The 24,046-nt window shown below is 41.7% G+C and overlaps 1 protein-coding gene across 1 annotated transcript in view; it reads left to right on the top strand.

Moving 5' to 3' along the window:
- The window catches only part of Morc1 (MORC family CW-type zinc finger 1), a 192,738-nt gene extending 170,449 nt beyond the window's left edge, over positions 1 to 22,289 (top strand). Inside the window, exons 21-27 of the mRNA XM_075992002.1 lie at positions 4,757 to 4,832; positions 7,009 to 7,075; positions 10,045 to 10,191; positions 14,372 to 14,459; positions 16,205 to 16,258; positions 18,555 to 18,749; positions 20,855 to 22,289. Of these exons, the coding sequence (XP_075848117.1) occupies positions 4,757 to 4,832; positions 7,009 to 7,075; positions 10,045 to 10,191; positions 14,372 to 14,459; positions 16,205 to 16,258; positions 18,555 to 18,749; positions 20,855 to 20,980 (753 nt within the window). The 3' untranslated portion in view covers positions 20,981 to 22,289. The remainder of the gene's footprint in view (positions 1 to 4,756; positions 4,833 to 7,008; positions 7,076 to 10,044; positions 10,192 to 14,371; positions 14,460 to 16,204; positions 16,259 to 18,554; positions 18,750 to 20,854) is intronic.
- Positions 22,290 to 24,046: the final 1,757 nt, after the last annotated feature.

Here is a 24,046-nt window from a genome sequence, read left to right on the forward strand (position 1 = left end):
GGGTGGTGGCATCGAGTGGGTGCTAGAAGAAAGGATGGATGCAGGAGGAACAAACAAGTCCCCAGATGCAAGCCGATGACCCTTGAGAGCAGAGGGTGGCAGGAATATTGGTGGGGAGGGGGCCACAAATGAGAAGTGGAGGGAAAGGGACAGAGAATAAGGATCCGCTGGGTCAGATTATGTAGGGCCCTATAGTCTTCTTTCTCACTGTTCTTTTTTGTCTCAGAATTTATATCACGTGATATTGAGTATTTGGCTTTTTATTTATTGAGGAGCATTCCCATGTTGCAGGAAATAGGTTGCAAAAGGCAGGCTTTTGAACTTCACACCACACCAGGGCTCAAGCCACATTATGAACTCAACTTCAGTGGAAGAATAAATGTGTGAAGAGGAGGGGTCTATAACAAAAGCCATTAACTGCAAAGAGGAAAAATGGCATGTTGAATTTGGCAGAAGGGCATCTTCTTGTCCAGTGCCTTTTTAAGTCCTTGACAATTATATACGTACCCAGTGGGGGCAAAGGCACAAAAGAAAAGAAGAAAAAAAACCAGATAAAATGATGCCTTCCACTTCCCGAGTTTCCTAGCAACAGGCGCTGCACAGCCTGTGGTACCCTACCCTGTCCGCTCTTACTCCAGACTCAGTCTTTTTACACAGAGACTTTACAAAGTGATCAGCTGATATTGTCACTGGCCTGCATGGCAGGAATAAACACTTTCTGGAGAGACACCGGCTTCTCTGTAGGCCATCAGAAACAATGGACTTGAGAAAATTTGAATTTCCCTAGAAATCTGCAGAGAGAGGAAGTGGGTAAAACCCTGGGTGAATCCCCTGGAGGAACTGTTCTCATGGAGAAAGATTTAAAATTTAAAAGGAAAGATGGGAAGCTGAGACAGTGGTAGGCAGGGACTTGCTAGACTATAGTTACATTTCCTGCCTTCTGTTTTTAAGCCGAGCCTTATGTCAGGACCCTAGAGATGTACTTAGGGTGCCACCAGATCACTTTGTTCCCCTTCATAATGTAGCCACATTGAATAAATCTCCTTTTTCTATTTTCTACTCTTTAACTATTAATTTGATTTTTGTTCTTTTATACTCCATTCTTTTCTGTTGTTTGTTTTTGTTTTTGGAGACAAGCCTTCACTGTGTGGCTTTAGACCAGGCTGGTCCAGAACTCATCCACATTTGCCTGCCTCTGCTAAGTGGCATGCTGGAAAAGCATGCCCCACTACTTTTTGCCTAATTGCCTCTTTTAGGTTGATTATTAAAGAGGAAAGGATCCTCTACCTATCCTCTCACCTAACCCACCTCTGCTGCTTTTTACCTCTCCTTGTTCAAGCAGAACAAAGCACATACTTGCGGACTTTGTTTTGCAGTCTCAAGAAAGTTTGGCCCTTGGTAAATTTCTCCTTTATCAGTCTGCCATAGACTTTGTTTTTCTGTTTGCTTTTGGGTTCTTTTAAACAGTTTCAGGTTCTTGTCTACCATTTGGTGTGGCTGCCATTTGATGACTGGCTTTTTATAAGTTTAAGTCCCCCAATAGTAATGCCACAATGGATGAAATAAATCAGATCTGGCCGAATTAGTAATTCCAGGTTTAATCTGAGAAAAGTAAAGCAACTCCTGGATGACACCTGGAAAGGAAGGGGAGGAATCACATAGCAAATATGGCTACCAAGTTTTATGTAGCCTGAATGTCATCCTCAGGGAGGGGCTGACTTTTAGTGGACTTTCTCAAAGGAGGCATTTAGAATGGGGCCCTCTTTTTGGGTATATATGGAAGGCAGTAGGGCTTCTACCTAAATAGCTTTTTATTGGGGGGGGGGAGTTCTATTGCACAGGGGCTATTATTATTAAATAGAGAAACACAAATCTCAGATGCATTGGGAACCTGTGCCTGAAATGTTACTATCAAAGATTTAAAGAGAAAGATCATCATGGTCAAGTTAACTAAAGCAAACTTTTTTATTCTTTAAATCTTTGATAGTTTGGTGGAGGAATGGGACTCTTCAAACTATGGACAAAAATGCCCAATGTCAGGACAGATATGCTTAGGATAAAATAAAAAGAAGGAAATGGACTTGTTAGAGTTTTGTTTTTGCTGTTCTTATTTGTTTTTATTTTGTTTTCCTTGGAGCTCAAGAGAATAGTCAAGCTAACCAATAAAAATGATAAACAATGCACTATGGGAGGGGACAACAGCAGGTGAGGTTACCATTACCAGAATAGATTGCAGTGTCAAGTTGCCACCCTAGACCTGAGCAATAAAATTCAGATTCTATTCTTGTGAAAGGGGGAAGTAGGTTTCTCTTAATGGGTTGGGGCAGGCCCTACTACCTCCGCCCTCCTTTTCCTATGGTATTTTGGATGTTGAGAAAGGGTTGTTGTGGTACTTTTCTTTTCGTGTGTGGTTTTCCTATTCATGTGTATAATCAGGGAGGTTTCTTGGGGTCCAGTCATTCTGTAGTATCACAGCCAATGAAGGGGACGAGCGTGTCTAATTAGAGTGAGTTTATTCCAGCCGGGCAAGGCTGGACACAGAATTATGCTGATCCATTCATCTTTTGGAGTACTTGTAAGTCCCACCCTGGTCATTGCTGACATAATTGAAGCTCGGGTACTTTTAAACTCACACCAAGACTGAAGAATAATCTCATTTACTTTTGGGGAGGTGCTATCAGTCATATAGTTTAAGTAAAAATCTTAGCAGATATTTCCAAAGTTCAGAGTGCAAACCAAGGACCAGAGACTAAAGAAGATAAGAAAATGTTAAAAAGATGAAATGTCTTGTCTTACCCCGAGCAAATTCAGATCCTCTAAACATAACTTTATTGTGAGGGATAATAATGTATTACCGATACAGATGTCTAGTATGTTACTTCAAAAAAAGTAGACAGGGGATTTATTAAAAACTCTTTTCTATACTTTAAATCTTAAGAATAAGGAAAATAAGCCAGGCATGGCAGCATATGCCTTTAGTTCCAGCAAACAGGAGGCAGAGCCAGGCAGATCTCTGAGTTCAAGGCCAGCCTGAACTATACAGAGCAGAAACTGTCTCTAGAAACCAAAATGAATAAACAAACAAACAAAATGGGTGTCAGAGGGCAAATGGGTGTTTGATGGAGACAGCCCTAACACTGCTGTGCTCCTAGAATAATGCTAACAGAATGAAAACATAAACATGTTGGGTCTGTGTTGAGAGCAATAACAGGAAGTACTCTTTGCTGGGAATGATGCCAGTTTTGCTCAGCTTGGATACTTCCACTGGACAAGGTCTTGTCAATCAAAACACACGCACAGGATCATCGCACATTTGAATAAAGCACTGGTAACTGAAGGCATGCAAAATTCTCCTAAGCGTGTCTTAACAGTCATGGTTAACTGTTGTGGACCATATACTGTGCTATTTGTAACCTGCTCAAAAGCTATCCAGTCTAAACCCAGAGACACTTGATATCACGTAGCTTTTCCTTATCCATCAGAGAAAACCATTACTTTTATATGATGTCAGAAATATAGAAAGGTTTACATCTGAAAGTCACTTTCAAGATTTCCTCAAGAGGATTCAGACGTATTTTAAATGGACCACAGTGGCTGAAAACAACCGTTTGCCCCTACCTGAGAAGCTCTTCTCTCTGTTTGAATGAGACAGAGAAGGAAAGTGATGGACAGCTGTAGTCCCGCAGTTGCTAGGCTACAGGTGTGCCTGTTTAACCTGCGTCCAGACAGTGCAGCTTCCAAAGCGTTGCGTGCAAATCCGCCTTCGTTTGCCCGAAGTGGGGAGGAGGCAGCTTGACGTCCTGTCCTCACGGTGTTTGGTGAGCAGGTGTGTGTTGGTGAGGCGCACAAAGGAAACTCACTGTGAAGAGGCTTCAGAGAACAAGCTGTCCGCAGGCCACACAGCACGTGTCACAGTATGATCTCAACAGGGACAGAGAGGAACTTTGCTGTGTCTCTGCTGTCTCATTTTCTTAAGTCATTAATTTTTTAACTAGTTACTTTCCTACCTTGGCAAGATTTACAAGATAGATATACGCATTGTCCTGTTGCCCTTCCTCCGAAGGACATACTCATTTATCTCTTCCCCATGTCCCTCATCTCATCTACCGAACTGTCTTCTGGAAATGAAACCTGAGTTTGATTCCACTGAGCCCTGTAAAAGGGATCCTGGAGAATTCCCAGTGTGATGAGGGGCATGGTTTATAAATATAAGGAGTGATCCCCCCCGCCCCCCACCTCAAACTCATACATGTTTGAGTATGAGATATGTCTACCTCTGCTTCCGGTGTACTAGAATTCCGGTGCGCTAGAATTAAAGACGGGCCACACCCCACCATCCCCCCGTTTTTCTTGCAATGACGTTAAGGTCCTACTCTGCCTCGGTTGTGTGTGATGACCCTTGTCCAAACTACACGGGCTTCCCATTTTTCCCTGGTGAATCAAATGCTTGACTCATTTGCTGGAGGCACTGTTACCACCATGTACAAGATCAATTTCGGAAGGAAGGAGGACTTTTAGAAAACACCCTCTGGATATAACAGGAGTGAGCATGCCATTGCAAAGACAGTTGTTCTGGGAGGGCGCACCAGTGTAGCTGTCTCCAGTGACCATGCGCAACCTTGGAAACTCATGCCTAGTTTTGTGCCGGCACCTCATGGCCTCCCTTCTCCGACAGGGCTGCTGCTTTGCCAGCCATTGCTGGACTCTGGCCATTGTTTTCACACAGCTTAAAATGAAAACCTTTTTTTTTCTTCAGGTTTGGAGTAAACCCAGTGCCAAGGACTCATTGAAACAAGAAGGAGAAGGAGCGGAAGTGCCTCTTGCAAAGACAGGTAGGCGGAAGTAGATGGCTGGAGAGGTGATGCTCTTTTCAGGGTGACCTTTCACTGCCCGGACAGGGGTCGGAAGGTTTTCAGCAGTTTGAACTTTAATAAACTGTTGTTCTAGAAGAAGGGGAAAGGGTGGAAAGAGAATTTGCTTTTGACAGAGCAGAGAGTCACCTGGCTGGGAAGGGTGTGCCCTACACTGACAGGCTGTCTTCAACTCCCACGGGCTTGAGCCAGGCCACGCTGAGTTCTCTTTGGAATTTTACCAAGGATTGACATCAGGTCTATAATTTTCAAAATCTAGTTTAAAATTTTAATGTTTTCCCCAGTTTCACTCTTTTAACCCCTGTCCTGCATTTATGATTTCTCTGAGAAAATATCTCAATAAGTCTCTTCATTGCTTATTTTGTGTGCATGGGATGTAGTACATTTCAGAAGAGATTTGAACTTACAGCAGAAAGTTGTCATCCATCAGTGTTCAAGGCAGCAGTAGATCCCAGGGATAGTTTCCCTGCGGAAAACCTTGCAATTCTTAGTAGTCAGTGGTCATCATCACAATGCTTCTCTCACGGAAGGCTGTCGTCATGCATCCCCTATTTTAATAGTCCGTCATTGGGGCTAAACTACACAAGTGCACACACACACTTTCACTGGCATGACCACTGTTCTTGTTTTTTGTTGTTTCGTTTGTTTTTGTCTTGTCTTGTGTGAGACAGAGTCTCCTGGCTGGTCTGGGGCTGTGAAACCAGGCTAGCCTCAGATTTGCAGAGTTCTATTTGCCTCTTGAGGATGGAACACAAGGTGTGCACCACCACACAGCTGTCCTTATCCAAAGCTAAATTTCAGAGTTCTTCTTAGTCTTCTTGGTGATCCTCAGTTATATACCCGACTTTGTTATTCCTAGCACTTTTTTTCCCATCCACACCATCATTTATTTTGCGGTCATTTTCCTGAGTAACCTCTCCTCCCTGCCCCCAGGCCTCTGTTGCCTAGGTGACCTGTCAGCTGTGTATTCACCACTTTCCCTTTGAGCTCCTCAGTGAGGCCCTAAGAAACCACAGTTTTTCTTTTTCATCTTAATTAACATGATTTTTTAATTCTACAGTCAGGACTTTTTGGGGTAGTAATCTCTTAATTTTAAAGGCAACATTTTAATTTTAATGCCAGTTTTCATAGATGTCTCCAACTATTACTTTGACATCAAGTATGGTTCAAATTTGTGATGGAAAAAGCTACTAATATAATTTTGATTTTAAAATTCATATTTAATTTCAAATACTCATTCTAGGTTTGGCAAGAATGAATTGTGAAATGTTTCCAATGGTTATAATTATGGACCAGTTGACTGTTGCTAAATTGTTTTACTTTGAATACAAGTCAGCAAGCAACGGGAGGGCTGGCAATCATGCACTTAGAGAACCTGTCAGTTCTTTGTTTTCTTTTATGTTTTCCTTGAGGAAACTCCGTGGGTCCTCAGCGTTTCCCACCATGTAAACCTTCCCCTGTTGCTCTCTTGTTCTATAAGGCCTTTGGTAGCAATAAAAAAAAATGGCAGTGGTTAATTCTGCGACACAAAGTATCAAGGTTAGTCCTAACCAAGAATTACAGAGCTAGCCTTTAGAAGCACACTCCACCAGTCCATGGGCTCCAGTTCCATACAGAAATTGTGGACTCCGGACAAACAACTTATATCTCTGAAACTATAATTCTAAGGATTGCGGAGAGAGCAGATCTAGAAACTGTAGGCTTTAAAGGTCAGCTCTCTCCTGGAGGGTCAGGTTTCATCCAGACTCATCCGATCTCTCTGAACCTGAATCCCGGGGAGTGGGATGTGAGAGGGAAAAGGTGAGTCCTCTTAGGGGAAGGTAGAGCAAGCATGGAGTTTGAGCAGACTGTATCACGTATCCAGACACTTGTAACAAGCATAGTAAAAAAAAAAAAAAACAGAACAGAGGCTGCAGATACTCTTAAATTATTCTATACATTTATATATGCGTCATTAAATTGATTATAAATTACCTTAAGAATATGTTATAAATTGCCTTTAAATGGGCATAATTTAGAAATGGATGTTTAATACTTACCCAAATTCTACACAGGTAGTTAATGAGCTAGCTTTTGGGGGGGGGTGTACAGTTTATTGTGTGCCATTCAGAATAATTTTGTCTATGTTCTTTTGAAGAAAAACAAGAGCTGTGTGATGATACTCTGGTAATGAAAAGAAAGCCTTCAGCGCCTCACCGGGAAAGGTGTGTATACTATTATCATACGGATTCCGAACGCGTGTAATTATGCTCCTGAAAAAGTAATTATCAATGTGTAACGAGAAGAAAAAAGAAAATAATAGCAACAAAGGCAATTAAGAATGACCAAATTTTACAATAGGGAGCTGAAAGGATAAGAAATTCTCCTTTTCTGCAAAGCTTTTTATTTCTTGTGTGAGGGTCTGGGAATAATGGAAGGGAGCAGGCTTCACTTCCTGTTCACAATAGATAACCAACTCAAATTACTATACTGCCACCAAGAAGTGAGAGGCACACACATACAAGGTAAGAGTGTGAAATCACAGGGCTAATATTTTTCTGGGTAGTTCATTAGCTTATTGCCAAATATACCATAATTATTATAATCCCGGAGTTTCCTTAACAAGAGAATTCTGCCATTTAGAAAATCAGCTAGATATTGTTGATAAACGTAGTGGGGTAAAAGGCTTTTTTTTTGAAAAAACAGGCACTTCGGGTTCCTGCATTCACCTTAGCTTCCTTGGGGCATTCGGGTGTTTTGCTGACCCCACATCCTGCACTCTTTGAATTGTAGCCCTTTGCATTAAAGTAGAGCTTTTTTGACATTATTCCAGTATGCATGTCCAGCTCTGTCTGGCTACTCAGAAGCCTTCCATAGCCCTGTTTGAAGGTGACCTTGGAATGCCTCTGTGGTACAAGTTGCCTTTACTGAGCTCTTCTTTTTTGCCTCCACTCTGTTCCCCAGAGGTTCTGCATTGCTTATAATTTAGACGTCCTTCCCTCTTCGGCCACACAACTTCCTGTACTTGGATACTTGCATGCCTTCTGCCACTCCGCCGCGTACCATCTTCCCTGCCCTTCCATTACAGTTAGGTCTCAGATCAGCGTTCTCTTCTTTGGGTTCTCCCTGAATCTCCTAGGCAGATGTGGGTGTCCACTGCCTCTGCTGCAGCGACCAGGTGATAAGACTGTCCCTTCAGCATCCGAAGTTATTTGCTAAACAAATACCCTTACCATTTCTGTTCCAGCTTGTTTGTTTCCTCTCTTTTCCCTAGAAATAAATCTAATTCTATAGAAATACACCCTGCCGTTTCGTCCCTGTGTCTGTCTCCAATGGTCAGGAAGGTGCCTGTCTGTAGTGGGTACTTTATTTATTTGAATAAATGATACTTTTTTCCACTGGTGCTGTTTCCACACGTTTTGATGAATGACTTCAATACAGAATTATTTGTTAAGATGTGAGTTGAAACTTAAGATAGCCCCAGAAACTAGAATTTATGCAGAAATACAAAGTGTTTGTGTATGTGTATGAATTCTAAAGTTCTTGAAGTTCATTTTTGATGCTGTTGACCCAGGCTAGGTGGTGGTTAACACCTGGGAGGTAGAGGCAGGCAGATCTCTTGAATTTAAGGCCAGCCTGATCTAAGAGCCAGTTCTAAGACAGCCAGGGCTACACAGAGAAACCTTATCTCAACGCATACAAAAACTCCAAACCAAACCATTCAATGGGCCAACCAAACAAACAAAATATTGCTGACTTAGTGTAAAATGAACGTTAGAACTATAATCCAACTAAAGCAACCTTAATGGAAAAAATGATCAAATCCGACAGTACCAGTGAGGAAGATGATCTTAATAACAATAATTATTAGATACTGCTTACTGAGCACTTAATACTCAGTACTGAACTAAACTAGTTATGCATTTTATTTAATCCTCGGTATAATAATGTGAGCAAGGCCTGGTAGTTAGTTGTTCCCCGTAGTGCTTATGAATGCTAGGTAGGTGCTGTACCACTGAGCAATGTCTCCATCCTTGTGAACATTGGATAGAAGAAAAGCTCTTCTGGGCTCTAGCCTAAAATATTTCACCCTCACTCCCAACACCAGAAAGAATTTCCAGCAATCTTAAGATGCTTTTTTTTAAAAAATCCTTAATAAAACTTCCATATAAAGGAGGTTTTAATTAGTGAGCATTAGGGCATTGTGCACCTATTCTTTACCAGATGATTAAGCATTAGTTTATATAACGTCTTCCTCTTACAATGGACAGCTGAAGTAAGACAGTATAATTACTGCCAAAGAACAGTTGACGGTAGAGGCACAGTCCTCACCATATAAACTGTTACCCAGCTTTTAAAGGCCTTCTTAATATCAAAGAAAAATCTCCAAAACTGAGGTTGGTATTTATAGATGTTATTGTGAAAGGATTAACATATGTTTCTTGCTACTTGAAAGTAAAACTCTCTATTCTGCCCTCTGGACCCATTTTACCTCTGTCTGTCTTCACCTCCCCCACTCTACCACCTCTGGTGTCTTGTGCTGTTGTTTAGACATAGCCAAGGCTTTGGTCTTCTGCCATACCACAGTCTTTTATGCATTCTCACACCGACTGATAGACACATCAAGATCATTACTGTTCCTAGAACATTCTTCCCTCAGATCTTCACTAGCTGTTTCTCTTGCCACCTTTGACTGGTTTGTGTTTTATTGTCATGCGTCGTTGCAAGGGTCAAATTGAACTTATATCTCTTCTTGCAGAGAAGAGATGCATGGTGTATGATTGTATTTATGAATAAATTGTCACAGACCAAGGTGATATTGGTGTGGTAGTATATACCCGTAATCCTTGGGAAGTGGTCAAGAAGATCAGGGGTTCAAGACTATTTGGGCTATATTGTGGGTTCAAGGCCAGCCTGAGCTACATAAGACACTGTCTCAAAAACAGTTCTAAATAATTAATGAATTGTCACCAATTTTGTTCATTGGTGCTATCCTAAAACTTTGAAGCAATGTATGAAAATAAATTGTTATTACTATATTAGACTTTGGTGTAATGACACACGTGAGAACTCTGAGCGTGATACTGATGCCTGTGCCATGGTTTGTTGTGTATTGACTTTTCGTGTGCTGTGTGTGACTGGTTCTGAAATGGCTGTAATTTAATGTGGTTCTTCTTGACATCATAAGTACCAGCTTGCCCGGGGTGCAAATGGAAGACTTACATCCATGCTCTGGACACAATGTCAGCTCTGTGAATGGTGATCGTCAGCTGTCGCCACTGATGCCATCTCAAAGCCCATCTATCAAAGAAACAGCAAGGAAGCTAATGTCTAAGTTAAGGTAAACAAAATTACAAACTTTTCCACATGCTTTGTTGAATGTTTGAAGTAAGCAGCAACAAACCCTGTTTTGTTTGATTTTGATCTTCTATCAATTGGGGATTTTAAAAATACAGTCAGTGAAATAATTTTATGACCTTTCTTCCTAACCATATTCAGTTAGCTACACCACAGGTTAATAGTCCCTTGGAAGATGCTGTGGTCACTAACTGCCTATTTTTATGTGGCCCAGCAGTGTGATGGATGGACATACACACGGTATTCTTCCTTCAAATGTAATAAAGAAGTTTTATTGAATTTCCTAACCTCTTTTCTACTCACAAAGACATTGCTGGCATTCCCACAGCCTTTAAAACATCTATTTTTGTGGTTTTGGATAAGGAACTTACAGAAGGTACAGTTTCCCTTTTTGGTCAGTTGAATGTTAATGTTTGTAGATGTGGTCACTGGAGGAAGTTAGGGGGCTTAAGCTCAACTCCTAAAGGAGAGATGGGGAAGGAGTGATGTTTGCAGGTTTCTCAGAACAGGGACTGATACGGGAGAGGCCTTTACCATCAATACCATGGAAGACTGAGTTCAGAAGTGTGCACTCAGAGAGCTGGCATAGTGGAGGGCAGGGCTAGGAGCAGGAGTTCCACGCACTCCGTGGCATCATTGATTTTGCTAGGTTTAAAGATTTGTTAAGTGAGATGAGGGGCCTTGAGCCAGGAAGACCACAAAATCTATCCTGCCTGGAGTGATATGCCCCATAAGGCCTTAATTTTCTTAGAAACTGAATCCCCTTGAAGAAGTGAGTTCTCAAAGAGTAGACAATAGAAGGAAAGAGAAAGGAGAAAAGCCCCGTGCTAGGGTTCAGGTGCTGTCCTATGTGGGAAAGGAGGCAGAGATCCACTCTGGACACAGACGCAGTCATACAGCTGTATGGAGCCTCTGTAGCAGCACTGGGGCTGAAGGGCTGTGTCTTCTCAGACGTGGAGTCTGCACAAGCTTTCCTTCAGGAGTCAGGCCTAACAGAGGTCCTGCCCCAGGGCGTTGAAGGGCACTTTGTTCTCTGCCATGGGACAAATAGTTGATGGGGCAGTAAGGTCCTAGCCCTACCTCCCTCATAGCTCATGCTAGGCACCAACTGTGCCTGAGCTGGCAAACCTGCAGGCATCTAGAAAGGAGACAGAAATAGGACACACTCATCTGTGGACGAGTTATGTGGAGATGTTATAAGATAATGAAGGTCACTGGTCGAGTGCCTTGGATGGATGGATGGATGGATGGATGGATGGATGGATGGATGGATGGATAGAAGGATGGATGGATGGATGGATAGAAGGATGGATAGAAGGATGGATGGATGGATGGATGGATAGAAGGATGGATAGAAGGATGGATGGATGGATGAATGGATGGATAGAAGGATGGATGGATGGATGGATGGATAGAAGGATGGATGGATGGATGGATAGAAGGATGGATAGAAGGATGGATGGATGGATGGATGGATGGATGGATGGATGGATAGAAGGATGGATGGATGGATGGATAGAAGGATGGATAGAAGGATGGATGGATGGATGGATGGATGGATGGATGGATGGATAGAAGGATGGATGGATGGATGGATAGAAGGATGGATAGAAGGATGGATGGATGGATGGATGGATGGATGGATAGAAGGATGGATGGATGGATGGATGGATGGATGGATGGATGGATGTCAGCATCACACTGTCCTGCCTGTCAGCAGAATGTCTGGAGGATGGCATTCTCCAATAGTTCTCTACTCTTTGTTAGCATCTTATAGAGAAGCATTTATTTTTCATCCTCAGCTTTGCAGTTAGGTGGCCATAGATTTAGCCTGGTTCTTTAATGAAATTAAGATTTGGGTATATCAGCTGGTGACTTAGACTTGGTAATATGTAAACAGTTAAATTTATATATATTGATATGGGTGTGTGTACCTGTACATATCTAAATAAATATGCAAAGATCATTCAAAATGTTTGGATAGGATTACAAAATCAGTGATTGGGTCTTTGCTGAAATAAATCAGATTTTCTTGATAACAGTAACTATCATGTTTGTGCCTTTATAATATTTTAGATATCATCCAAGAACTATTAGCATTAAAACCATGGCTAGGTGGGTATTGTTATCAGCACCCCAGGGGAGACCTGCCTGAGTGTGCTGTAGCTGAGTTTGGATGCACTGTTACTTAACTCTCTTTTCCAGCTGGGTAAGCATCCTTTTCAAATTCCACATCTTTCTTATTTTTCACTTGGCTAGTCGTTTTTCTTCATGTAAGTATAACACTGGTACTGTTAATTATAATGAATTACTCGTGATCAAAAGGGGACAGTTTGATTGAGGGCACCAAGTCTTTATATTGCATCCACTTCTGTTGTTAGGTACCACTGGAATAGTAAGCCGTCCCAGAAACTATCTCCCTAGAGAACATGTAGACTTATCAGTGCTCACAGTCATCGTAATGAGCACCGATTCCTAGGGTGTTTCCAGGCCCACCCCCTTTTGGGGTCTCTCATGAATTACAGCTGATTGTGTCTGCAAGAAAGAAACTTGAAATTGGTGAGGCTGAGGAGAGAGGTTATCCCTTGGAACAAAAAGCATCCTTAAAGAGTACCGTAGGAGAAATGAGCCCATGCCAATAGCTTCAGGAAGTTTTAAGAATAGTTAGTTAAAATTAGACCTTACACATAAGAATTTTGTAACCTTCCCCTCCCCCACTTGGTGTTTGACTTTTTGAGGTTGAATTAATTTTGCAGAAAAATGAGGTCTGAGCGTACGCAGTTTGGAAACTGAAGATTGCAGCATCGCCTGCCTCTTGAATCAGTTTTGAGGGACAAAATTCCCAAGGGAGAAGCTATTTAGCAGGCAACTTACTTTAGGTGGACACAAAGGGTTGAACACAGGGAGCGCCTCAGAAAGAAAACACTGCACATGCTGGCGGGCATGTCTAGAGACCATGTTTTCCTAGGAATGAATTACATATCGTGAGTCCAGTTAATCCCAGAAAAACCCAATGCCTTCTGACAAATGAAGTATTTTCTGATAAGGGACCCCACTGTCTGGGAAGACTAACATCCATATGTGATTTCTTTGTTGTTGTTGTTCTTTGAGACATGGTCTCATTGTGCAACTCTAGATGATCTTGAAGTCAGTCTCCCTGCTTTAGTTTTCCAAGTGTTAGGATTAAAAGCCATGCCACTACATTGGGTCCATGTGAATTTTTCAAGTTGCTCTGCAGGCCCTAATGAAGGGAGTCGCCTTAGATAGTGAAGCTCCTGTGTTGTTGGTGGTCGATGAAGAAAGTCAGTAGCCCTGTGGCGGTTATTTTCCTCCTGGAGGCTTTCAGTGTTGAGTTTTCTATAGGAAAGAACACTCACAGGTGCAGGGCTTTCCTGGAATGGGTAGTTGCAGATTTCTAGGTATTGTGTATCTTTTAAAGTATTTCTTCTGTTTCTGTCTCTGTCACTCTATTCCTCCTTCTCTCCTCCCTCCCCCAACCCTTCTCGGTGTGAATGTATCTGTGTTTACATGTTTGTTGTGTGTGTGTGTGTGTGTGCAGGTGCTTCTGGAACATTAAAATTAAGTGGGGCACCATGTCTACCTGGCAGTTATGTGGGTACAGGGGATCTGAACACCAGACCCATACTTCTCTTTTTACCCACTAAGCCCTCTACCCAGCCGCTTCTTTTTTTCTTTTTTTCCTTCTTTTCTGTTGTTTCTCCTCCCTTTCTATTCTCTTTTTCTCCTTTATTCTTTTAATAAACTTTTAATTTTTAAATAAATGATAAAATAAAATGTATGGTTTAAAAAAGTAGTATAAAAATAAAAGTGTTTCCTTTACTTGACTATTCTAATGAGAGTATCTTAAAGAACTGCAGAGCAGAACCACAGTCAAGGTTAGTATAGACACAGCCAAGACTCAGAGCATGGCCAGTACTGGGAAGCTCTTTGCTGTTGCCGTGGTATAAACCACACCCAAGTCCCTAACCCCAGTCTGTTTTCTGAAGAACACTTTGATGTCAATGGTGAAAACAAAATATTTGATAGGAACCAACACCTGCCTTTGCCAGGAAGTTAAACACCTAAGAGACAAACTGTGTTCTGATGGGCAGGCACTCTCTGCTCTGGGCGTACTTCTGTTTTTGTTATGATTGTCTTCCTAGGGAGATTCTTCTGTATTTCGTTCCTGAGTTTCAGCTGTCATCAGAATTCGAGTGCACATCTGTGGAAGAACTCATAACAAATCCCAAGGTAAGTCTCAGAAATGAGTGAATTCAATCTTCAGTGAAGAAAAGCCCAGAGTATTACACTGACGAGGCTTAGGAAGGCTTTCGGTGGATGGAGACAGAGGTCCCATACCAAGTATGTGATAAGGCATTGTGATTACAGGCAGAATAAGGCAGAGACAATCTCACAGACTGAGACAGCTGCTTGGAAAAACTTCCGTCTTGTCTTAGTTACTTTTCTATTTCTGTGATAAGACATCATGACCAGGCAGCTCATAGAAGAAAGAGTTTTTTGGGGGCTACCGTTCATGATCATCATGGTGGAGAGCATGGCAGCAGGCGGGCAAGTAGGATGTTAGAGCAGTAACTGACAGTTTCCATCCTGATCCACAAGTACAAGGCAAAGGCAGCTGAGCCTGGCACTAAAGTCCATCCCCAGTGACCCATCTCCACTAACAAGGATACACCCCCTAGTCCTCCCAATAGTTCCACCAAGGACCAAACGTGAGCCTATGGAGTCCATTCTCCTTCCAGCTACCCCACTTTCTCCCACAAAACATGGTTTCTGATCTCACCCCCCTGTATTGAGACACAGAGTTTAGGTTCTCATAGATCAGCCATATCAGGTGCTCAGAGTTCTACTCTTTCTAACCGTCACGGGAAGGACGAAGACAGTGCATTCATCAGAGCTCCTCTTGGGGACAGTGCCTTATAAGATGGGAAAGAAAACATGGGCCAGCTACCTCAGATACAGAGGCTGAGTCTCACACAGGCCTTGGTCCAAATCCAGTGAGCTTAGTATCCTGCCTGTGAAAGGCGGTGATGAGTGAGGAGTCCATGGTCCAGGCCAGGGGATAGAGTAGATTTCCCAGACAGGAGTCTGGAGGGCCCTTCTGTACCACCATGGTCAGTATTGATTGTGGGACTAACATCTACACAAGGAAAGGCTCTCAGTGAAAAGAGCGTGTGCTAATAATAGGATAGAGGTGTCAGGTAGCCGGTTGGTCCTGAGTGGCATCTTTAATGCTCTATTCTGGAATCATTGTTTCTTTATTTTCTTTTCTCAACTCAGCTTCTCTCGTGGACTTCCACTGAATCACTTAATTGAGTTCCTTCCTGTCAGGGTCACCAGTGGTCTCTGGGCTGACAAATGCAATAGTTATTTTCTTACCTTACTTCCCAGGGAACTTCAACCCAGTTTCCTCCTTCCTCCCTGAAGCCTCCATGGCCATAAGCTTCTCACATCCTTGCTCTTTGCTTTCCTCCCTACTCTTCCCCCATCATCTTCACAGTAACTACTTTCCACTTGAATTCTGAATGTTACCACGTCTAAGGGCCTCTTCCTGGTCCCCACTGCTTTCTCTGCGAAATGCCATTTCGAGGTGACATCATCTAATCTCTTAACTGTCATCGTGTTCGATATGCAAGTAACTCCCAGTCTCTTTCCACACAAAACACACCTTCTTCACATTGCCTTTTGTCATTTCATTTCCCTTAGCATTAATTTGTCTTATCTGTAGATTGTTAAACACCACTGTGTTTATTATTTATGAAAGCTTCCTTAGTTCTTTAAAGAAAATAGTAAAGTCAGGCTGGTTTCGTTCAATGACTCAACTTAATTAGGCCACACTTAAAGCATCCCTAGAACCAATGTTGACTGGTTCTAAGCTCGGATGCTTTTCTATACTAGAAACATCAATGTTCTAAACATATTCCAGACAGATTACCATGTAAAGCTAATGTCCTTTTCTGTTATTGTTATGAAAACAGCTGGAGCAATGCCCAGAGAGTACAAACGAAAAACTCAAAACGTGTTTCAACAAGGTAAGCTTCCTTTCCATGCAGCCATTTATATCCTGAAATCTAAATGACCCTATGCTCCAGAGAGGAAATAATATACGTTTTCAAATGTTAGGTTTGAAGGGAAATCAAATTTTCCTGTCCTTATCAAGACTTAGATTAATGTGTAGCATATGAGATGTCACAGAGCGACAACCTTTTGAATTTGAAAAGGCAAAAGTTCCCACAACTACAGCTTATGAAGCAGGGTGGGACTTGAGTCTAAAGAAGAAATAGAAAATTCTGAGTTTTTAATAAATATATTCTCCAAATCCTTGAAACGCTAGACTGAAACACAAATCGTCATGGAATCACAACAAAATAAAGAAGCTCCCAGGCAGTTGAAGCTTCTAAAAAGAAACTAATCTAAGATTGGTTACATAACAATCAACAAGTCTTATAATCCGCTTCCTCTTCTGCCTGCTACGTACATACACATATGACCGCTGCTTGCCAGTGTGGAGCATTCTCAGAGACTCTTCTCAGGCAATTTGATGAGAAAGACAGGTATTCAGAGGAAAGTTACCTACATGAGCCCAGTCACAGCGCTGTCAGTTGAGGTTTTAATTTATTGGTTGATTAAAGCAGCTTACGGTGTACCAAGTTTCATAGGATTTCTCACCATTGGTTGATTCTCCCATGCTTTGTTCGACGTCTCCTCCCTGCACATACACTTCCTGCCCCTGGATTCTACACTTCTTCATTCCACTGTCTTCTCCACCTCCTTCCTTATCCCACCTCCCCCCTTTTCTTCCCCTTCCCAATTGCCCCATTCCTGTTTGTCGTCCTTACCAATACTTGCTCCAACCTGGATATTCATAATGTAAGAGAAAACATGATGTGTTTGTCTTTCTGAGCCCAGGTCACTTCAGTGCTTCCTAGTTCCCATCCATTTTCCTGTAAATTTCATAATTTCATTTTTCTTCCCAGCCATATAAATTCTGTTGTATATCAGCATATAATTTTATTAATAACTCATCTGTTAATTGTCACCTAGGCTGATTCCACTTTCCTGCCCTGGCAAAGCATAAAGCTTTTAATTTAATAGGATCACACACCCTCCCCACTGCAACACCTCTCCCAATTGGTGGCACAGAGCTGGTCCTCACTGTAGAATTCTTGCACAATTGCACTACCTCGTGCTGCCAACTGAAACCTGCTGGAGGGCAAAGTCTGCCTTACACATCTTTGTATCCTAATAATTGACTTCAATGCCTTTGCTTAGGAAGTTATTAGTAAGTGTTTACCAGACAGAGCTCTGGGCAGGTAAGGTTTTGAACATTTGGTTTTATAGAGGAGAAAGTCATGAGATCAGCATGGTTAGCCGGTGTCGGAGGTGGTAGTGGGGCTCTGCTCACAGGATCGGTTGTGAGTGAGAGTGAAGGGCAAGAGTAGAGGCGTAGACCATGAAGGAGACCCCCGTGCAGTTCCTCGTCACACAGCCAGTGCTAGAACACAGAAATCTTACGGTAGAAACTTAAATGGTCATCCAAATGGATTTTGCCCTTGTCTGTTTCCTCAGAATTTCCCCTGGTCCTCTTGAAATGTTGATTCAAGTCATACAGTTCTGAAATGGAAGAGGGGCCTGAAGGCTCAGCATGCCGTCTTGGAAAATAGCCCAGACCCTAAATCCTTGAGGGTCTTTGGAAGCCTTTTAATACTCTTTACATTCGGGTTTTTTTTTTTTTTAGAGCGTGAGAGAGGAATTCCTTGTTCCACAGCCCCTGTCCTCTGGACATGACAGACTTGAGTTAGACTGCTACAGCATCATCTGGACACTCTGTGCAGCTGGCCATCTGTCAGTGCCTACGAGGTGCTGGTGGCTGAGATGGCTTTATGCCACTGATTAGAGAACAAACACAGCCTCCACAGGGTTTCTTCTTGATTCCACAGCCAGGGTCATTAAACTTACTGCCCTGTGTCTCTCTCCTCTTCCTATAATGTCCACATTACTATGTTTACCCTCTTCTTCTTGAGAGTAAGTTCAAGTGTGAGAGTTGATTCTTAGTGTATGCAGGGATGGACTGTGAAATTGCCTTGAGATATTATGAGAAAAATAATAACGTATTGAAAAGTATGCTAAGGCTGTGCGGTGGTGGTGAACGCCTTTAATCCCAGCACTAGGGAGGCAGAGGCAGGCAGATCTCTGTGAGTTCGAGGCCAGGCTGGTCTACAAAGTTCCAGGACAACTAGGACTGTTACACAGAGAAACCCTGTCTCAAAAAACAACAACAACAACAACAAAAATATATACTGAGTGTTCTTTAAAAAACATTCTCAGATACAGAATATCTACATGGTCCAATATGAGAAAAGACTCAAGAGAAAAATGCAGTCCATTATCTATGAGTCAAACAGAAGAGGGATACTTAATGAAGTTTTTCTGGAGCAGTGCGAGCTGAAAAGGAAAAGGACCGAGGGTAAACTCAATGACCTTCGTACAAAGCTGGCATTGCTGCTGCAGAAGCTTCAGCTGGTGAGTGGAGTGTGAGGGGTAGGGATGGCTGGGGTTTCTGTCTGGGTTTCTCTCCAGTGCGCTTAGCTCACTCCCCTTAGGTAAACAGCTTAATGAAGTCCCTGCTGCTAATTATGCTACTAAAGTCTGGGAGGGCTCAGATCAGGGCTCAAGAGCCCAGGAGCATTGCTGTGATAGATTGTTGGGGGACCGACAGGCAGGCAGCAGACAACACAGTGGTGAGGCTCTGAGGGGAGTTCAGACACTAACACTATGACAGAGAGGCAGTATGCTGAGTTCTCCGAAGAGAGGAGTCAGGCTCACATCACTGAGCTAGACCACTAATATATGCCCTTTCATAAAGACCCACTTCTCCAGGCTAGAAATCTAGGATCCCGAAAGTCTGTTAGTTAGTTAGTTAGTTAGTTAGTTAGTTACTGACAATACTTTCAGTAGAGTGTCTGTCTATATCTGTGATGGGTAGGGCTGCTGTTGCTACACTGAGCAGCAATCTGGTCTGGATAACCATATTCAATCAGAAGTCAATTAGCTTTTAAAACGTAGATTAGACCGTTTAAATATTTCTCTACTTCTAGAATCTGCTTGAGCTATTAGTTGCCGGTTGTCTTCGTGTCTTTTTTCCTTTGCTGTGATAAAATACTTGGATGAAATGAGCTGTGGAGAGAGGAGTGTGTTTGGTTTGCACTGCAAGGATGGAGTGCATCATGGAAGTCAAGGCACAGGAGCTTGAAGCTGGGTCACATTGAGTCCACAGTCAAGAGCAGAAAGCAATAAATGCATGTTGTTGCTTAGGTCCCATTATCCACTTACTCACCCAGACTCACAGTGGGAGAGTCTGCCCACCTCATTTAACAGTCAAAGCAATCCTCCACGGGCGTGCCCAAAGACCTGTTTCCTAGGTAATTCTAGAATTCTACCAATCAGCTTCTCAATGCCATGTGTCCAGTAGACAAAAATTTCCAACTTTTTAGAAAGTGAGATATTTCAATGCAGTTTTATCTTCATATATAAATAAAAATCAATCCTCTTAATTCCAGAGGGAGAAGTTAAAACAAAACAAAAATGAAGAGACACCATAAATGTGAATTATTGACAGTTTTGTTTGTATGCTTCCATGATGAATTGAAGTAATGAGGATTGGTCCAGCTCCTCTTATTGGCATATGTTCACTGTACATAGTGACTCGTTTTATAAAAACATTGTCTTTCAAGTATATCATGCCCCCTTCCCACATCCCTCCAGGCCTGTAAGTGGTCCAGCTTCTATGTAGCACATAGAAATCTTGGCTACATCAAAAATTTAAATACGGTAGAGAAGGTTGTAAAGGCTTTCTCTGGATTCTGGAAATAAATGGAGAAATCTAAGCCAACAATGAGTTCAAGTGGTGTATGGCAATTTGGCCTTAGATATCAGTTGTGAGATAGGTCGTCCTGACCAGTGTGGTGTGAAGAGGCAGAACTGAGACCTTATAGAGAACCTGGAGGACTGGGAATTGCTTTGTCCATAAGGTGGTAGGGAAATTCACCATATATCACTACATAATAGGGTGAACATGGACTTGAATCCAGACTGCATGGGTTTCTGTCAAGGTTGTAAACATTCTGAAGTGGGAGTTTGTTTTCTATGATATATTCATCTTTAGCTTTTATAGGAATTCCTTCTATATCAAGTACAAAATGAGACAGAAAATACTTCCTTTTAATTTTTAGTATACTGCCAGAAGAGGAACCCCTCTTAATTTTGATGATCTGGTAAATGATTAAAAAGCTACATCATCAGAGAGCAAAAAGATAATTAATGCTAAATAGTTTCACATTATAGTAATTGTATTTGTTTTTCTGTCAACAACAACACTTCAGCCAATTCTTGAAAGTGGAAAATCCTGACTTCCACTGAAGAAGAAAACATTATTCAAATCCTTAACCACTTGTGGGCATAAAATGAGATTAAATGAGAAAACATTTGCAAAGGTTAAGAGCATCAATCAGACGTGATGTGGGGCTGTAACCACATAACTCACCAAGATGTCTGCGGGAGGCTTCCAGGATGACAGGGATAACAGCTGAGCTTCTCCTACTGGAGTGACTGTGGCTTCTTTCTTTCAGGGTGGTCCAGCGGGAGGCGTCGAGCAGATTGATGCTTACTTAGAAGCTTTGCTTAAAGAAGATCATCTGACCACTTTAAACGAAAAAGCTCTAGAGTCAGGGCAAGCAAAAGATACAGAACCGTGAAAGGATGCCTCAAAAGTCAGGAAAGTTGTTTCTTTTTAAAACTGCTGATAAGAAAGTCGGAGAAGCCTTTTAGAGAACATTCCCTTCTTATTGCTATTGTAAAATTTAGCCCAGCTCTTCAAAGGTTCATGTGTTTTGAGACAGGGACTGATTTGCCACTCATGGTTTTCCTCGTGCGGTTTCCTAACTCTTCTCATTCTATCAGCAGTCTTTTCTACAGCTGTCTTCTTTCCTCTGAGCTCTAGAGAAACTGTCCCCTAAGTTTAAATCTTGCTTTAATTGGATCTTGATATGCTTTTATGGTAATTTCACTATTTAGGTAGAGTAAAAGGATGATATGCACATATTGTAGTGTGTAAGGATTGGATTTTTACATGTGTATGTATGTACAGAAGGGTTTTACACTTTACTCACAGTTACTTTGTTTGATTAGAAATGTCTGCAACTTTGGAAAGCACAAGAAAGCATTAAACACTCGTTTGTGGAATTGTGTCTTCATTTATGTGGTGTGCCTCCCACAGCATTTGGAACATGTGAGGGGCCCATAGTGAGAAGCTGTCATCTGATTTGTGCCGTAAGCTGTTGTTCAGTCTTCTCAAGAGGCCTGCTCCTGCCAGTTTTCCTACTAAGATTCTACATTGATGTGTTTTATCAATCACTGGTGAGTCTGTTTAGTTGTCAAATATCAGAAAGTAAATTTTTTTTTGGTTAAAGGAACTTTTGATGTTTAATCTTCATTGTCATCTTGACTATATTTGAAACCACCTAGCAAAGACACCTCTGAGTTTGCCGGAGTAGATACTATCTATTAGAGAGGTTTAACTGAAGAAAGACCTGCCTGAATGTTGGTGGCACCACCCTAGAGTAGGATCCCAAGTTGACTGAACCAGGACAGATGCAGCCAGTTGAACAAGAACACTCATAGGCCTCTGCTTCCTGGTTGTTCTCTAGCACTTTGAACTGTGCCCCCTCCAAACCATGAGCCAAAGCAGACCCTTTATTCCTTATGCTAGTTTTGTCAAATATTTTTGTCAGGGCAATGATGCTTCTGTGGAGTTAGTAAGTGGTAGAAAAGTTTAAACCTCATGTGTGTACAGCAGCCACCAGAAAGAGTTTATCCTATCACTTGCTAACTTCACTGAAACATTACTTAGATTCTCATCTTAGTTTCCCCATCTGTAAAACAAAAATGACAGTATCTTCCTCTACTCAGTAGAAGTTTTCTCTACTAGGTCCACTCAAAACTGTAGAAATATGGTATAGCCAATGACACTATAAGGAATACACTCAATAAACTATTCCCTCTGACTTTCACAGCAAACTACCTCTACACAGCTGTAAGCACAGTATCTTCCATTAGTGGGAAGAAATTTTTTTCTTAAAACTGTATAGTATCTCACTAGCTTCTGCATCTTATTTAGCCTGTAGCTGTAAGAGGTTTAGAGTCACTTTCTGAGAACACAAGAGTCTTCCTTGCTTTTCTATATTGCTTTGACAAAGCACCATAACCAAAGTAACTTACAAAAGAAAGTTTAGTTAGGATTATAGTTTCAGAGGATTAGAGTCCATGCTGGTAGAGCAAAATCATGGTGGCAGGAACAGTTTGAGACCTTACATCTTAGTCCATCACACACTGGGAATGGTGAAAGTCTTTTGAAATTTCAAAAGCCTACTTCCAGTAGTATCCATCCTCCCTCAGGACCACACCTCCTAATCCTTCTCAAATAGTTCTACTAACTTGGGACCACACCTCCAAATACATGAATCTGCAGGAGCTGTTCTTATCCAAAACAACAGATTGTGTTACCTCACTTTGTAGAGAAGAGTGACGGACTAAATTGAGAGATAATTTATGTAGAAACCAACCTGGGCAAAAGGCTGTGTTCTAAGAATCATATTGGGGGTCAACAAATTCATGGTTCATGATCAGACATCAACTCTTGCAAAGAGACCTGTGAATGGCCCAGAACATTTAAGATGCAATACCTGCCTAGTCTGTGAACACTGCATGAAATCAACACATTTTGGGTCTGTAAGGTCTGAAACAAAGGCCAATCAACAAGTTCAAGTTTATAATGCCTTCACCATGACCCTTTGGTTTTCATTTGGCTTTAATTCTTTACTTTCCCTCATTTATGCCTTATTAACCTCAGGTAAAACCTATGCTCTGCTAACCACACCAGCCTTCACACAACCCACAGCTTGTAGGTGAGTCAGTCATTTAAATACATTTAGCATTGGTGACATGAAAATAATTGGGAAATCGCCTCTCCACCCTTGGAAATTCTCTGCATGTAGAGAGTTATTTTAAACCAAATTAAATCTCGGCATGGAATGCTAATGCTATCGTTTAAATAAATCTAATAAGTGCAAATTGATTTACAAAGACTATTTGCAAAGTATGTAATGCATTGGTGACATTTTAACCAAAAGGCAAATTGTAGGAATTTGCTTTTAAGTGTGATTATAGCTACATTGGCAAATACAATCAATACAAATCAGCTAATGTGTTGTCCAGTCTCAAAAAAGGCAGAACACTTTACATTCCCCCTTTTTAATCTAAACAATTTAGCAAAAATAAAACAATTTACTTTTTTTTTTTTTCTTTTTTTTCTTTTTTTGGTTTTTCGAGACAGTGTTTCTCTGTGGCTTTGGAGCCTGTCCTGGAACTAGGTCTGTAGACCAGGCTGGTCTCGAACTCACAGAGATCCGCCTGCCTCTGCCTCCCGAGTGCTGGGATTAAAGGCGTGCGCCACCACCGCCCGGCAACAATTTACTTTTTAATTGGAATACATTTTAGTTTATAAAGATTGCTGTTTGGCTAGTTACTCATTCTTGAGAATTGACAAAATACCTAATGATTTCAAGAAAAAGAGAAACAAATCTAAGAAGGATACAAACCAAGAAAACTAAGACCAAAGAAGAAACAACGTGACATCAGAGGCTCAAGTTCTGCCTGTTTTTTCCTTGTGTGCTATCTTACCTACAGAGATGCATATAATTAAAAATGTACAGATGCCAAATTGAATCAAAGAAAGGGGTACGGTGGGGAGACACCACTAACAG

Source organism: Microtus pennsylvanicus, chromosome 1 (genome assembly GCF_037038515.1).
Source record: "Microtus pennsylvanicus isolate mMicPen1 chromosome 1, mMicPen1.hap1, whole genome shotgun sequence".
In the NCBI taxonomy this organism is placed as follows: Eukaryota; Metazoa; Chordata; class Mammalia; order Rodentia; family Cricetidae; genus Microtus; species Microtus pennsylvanicus.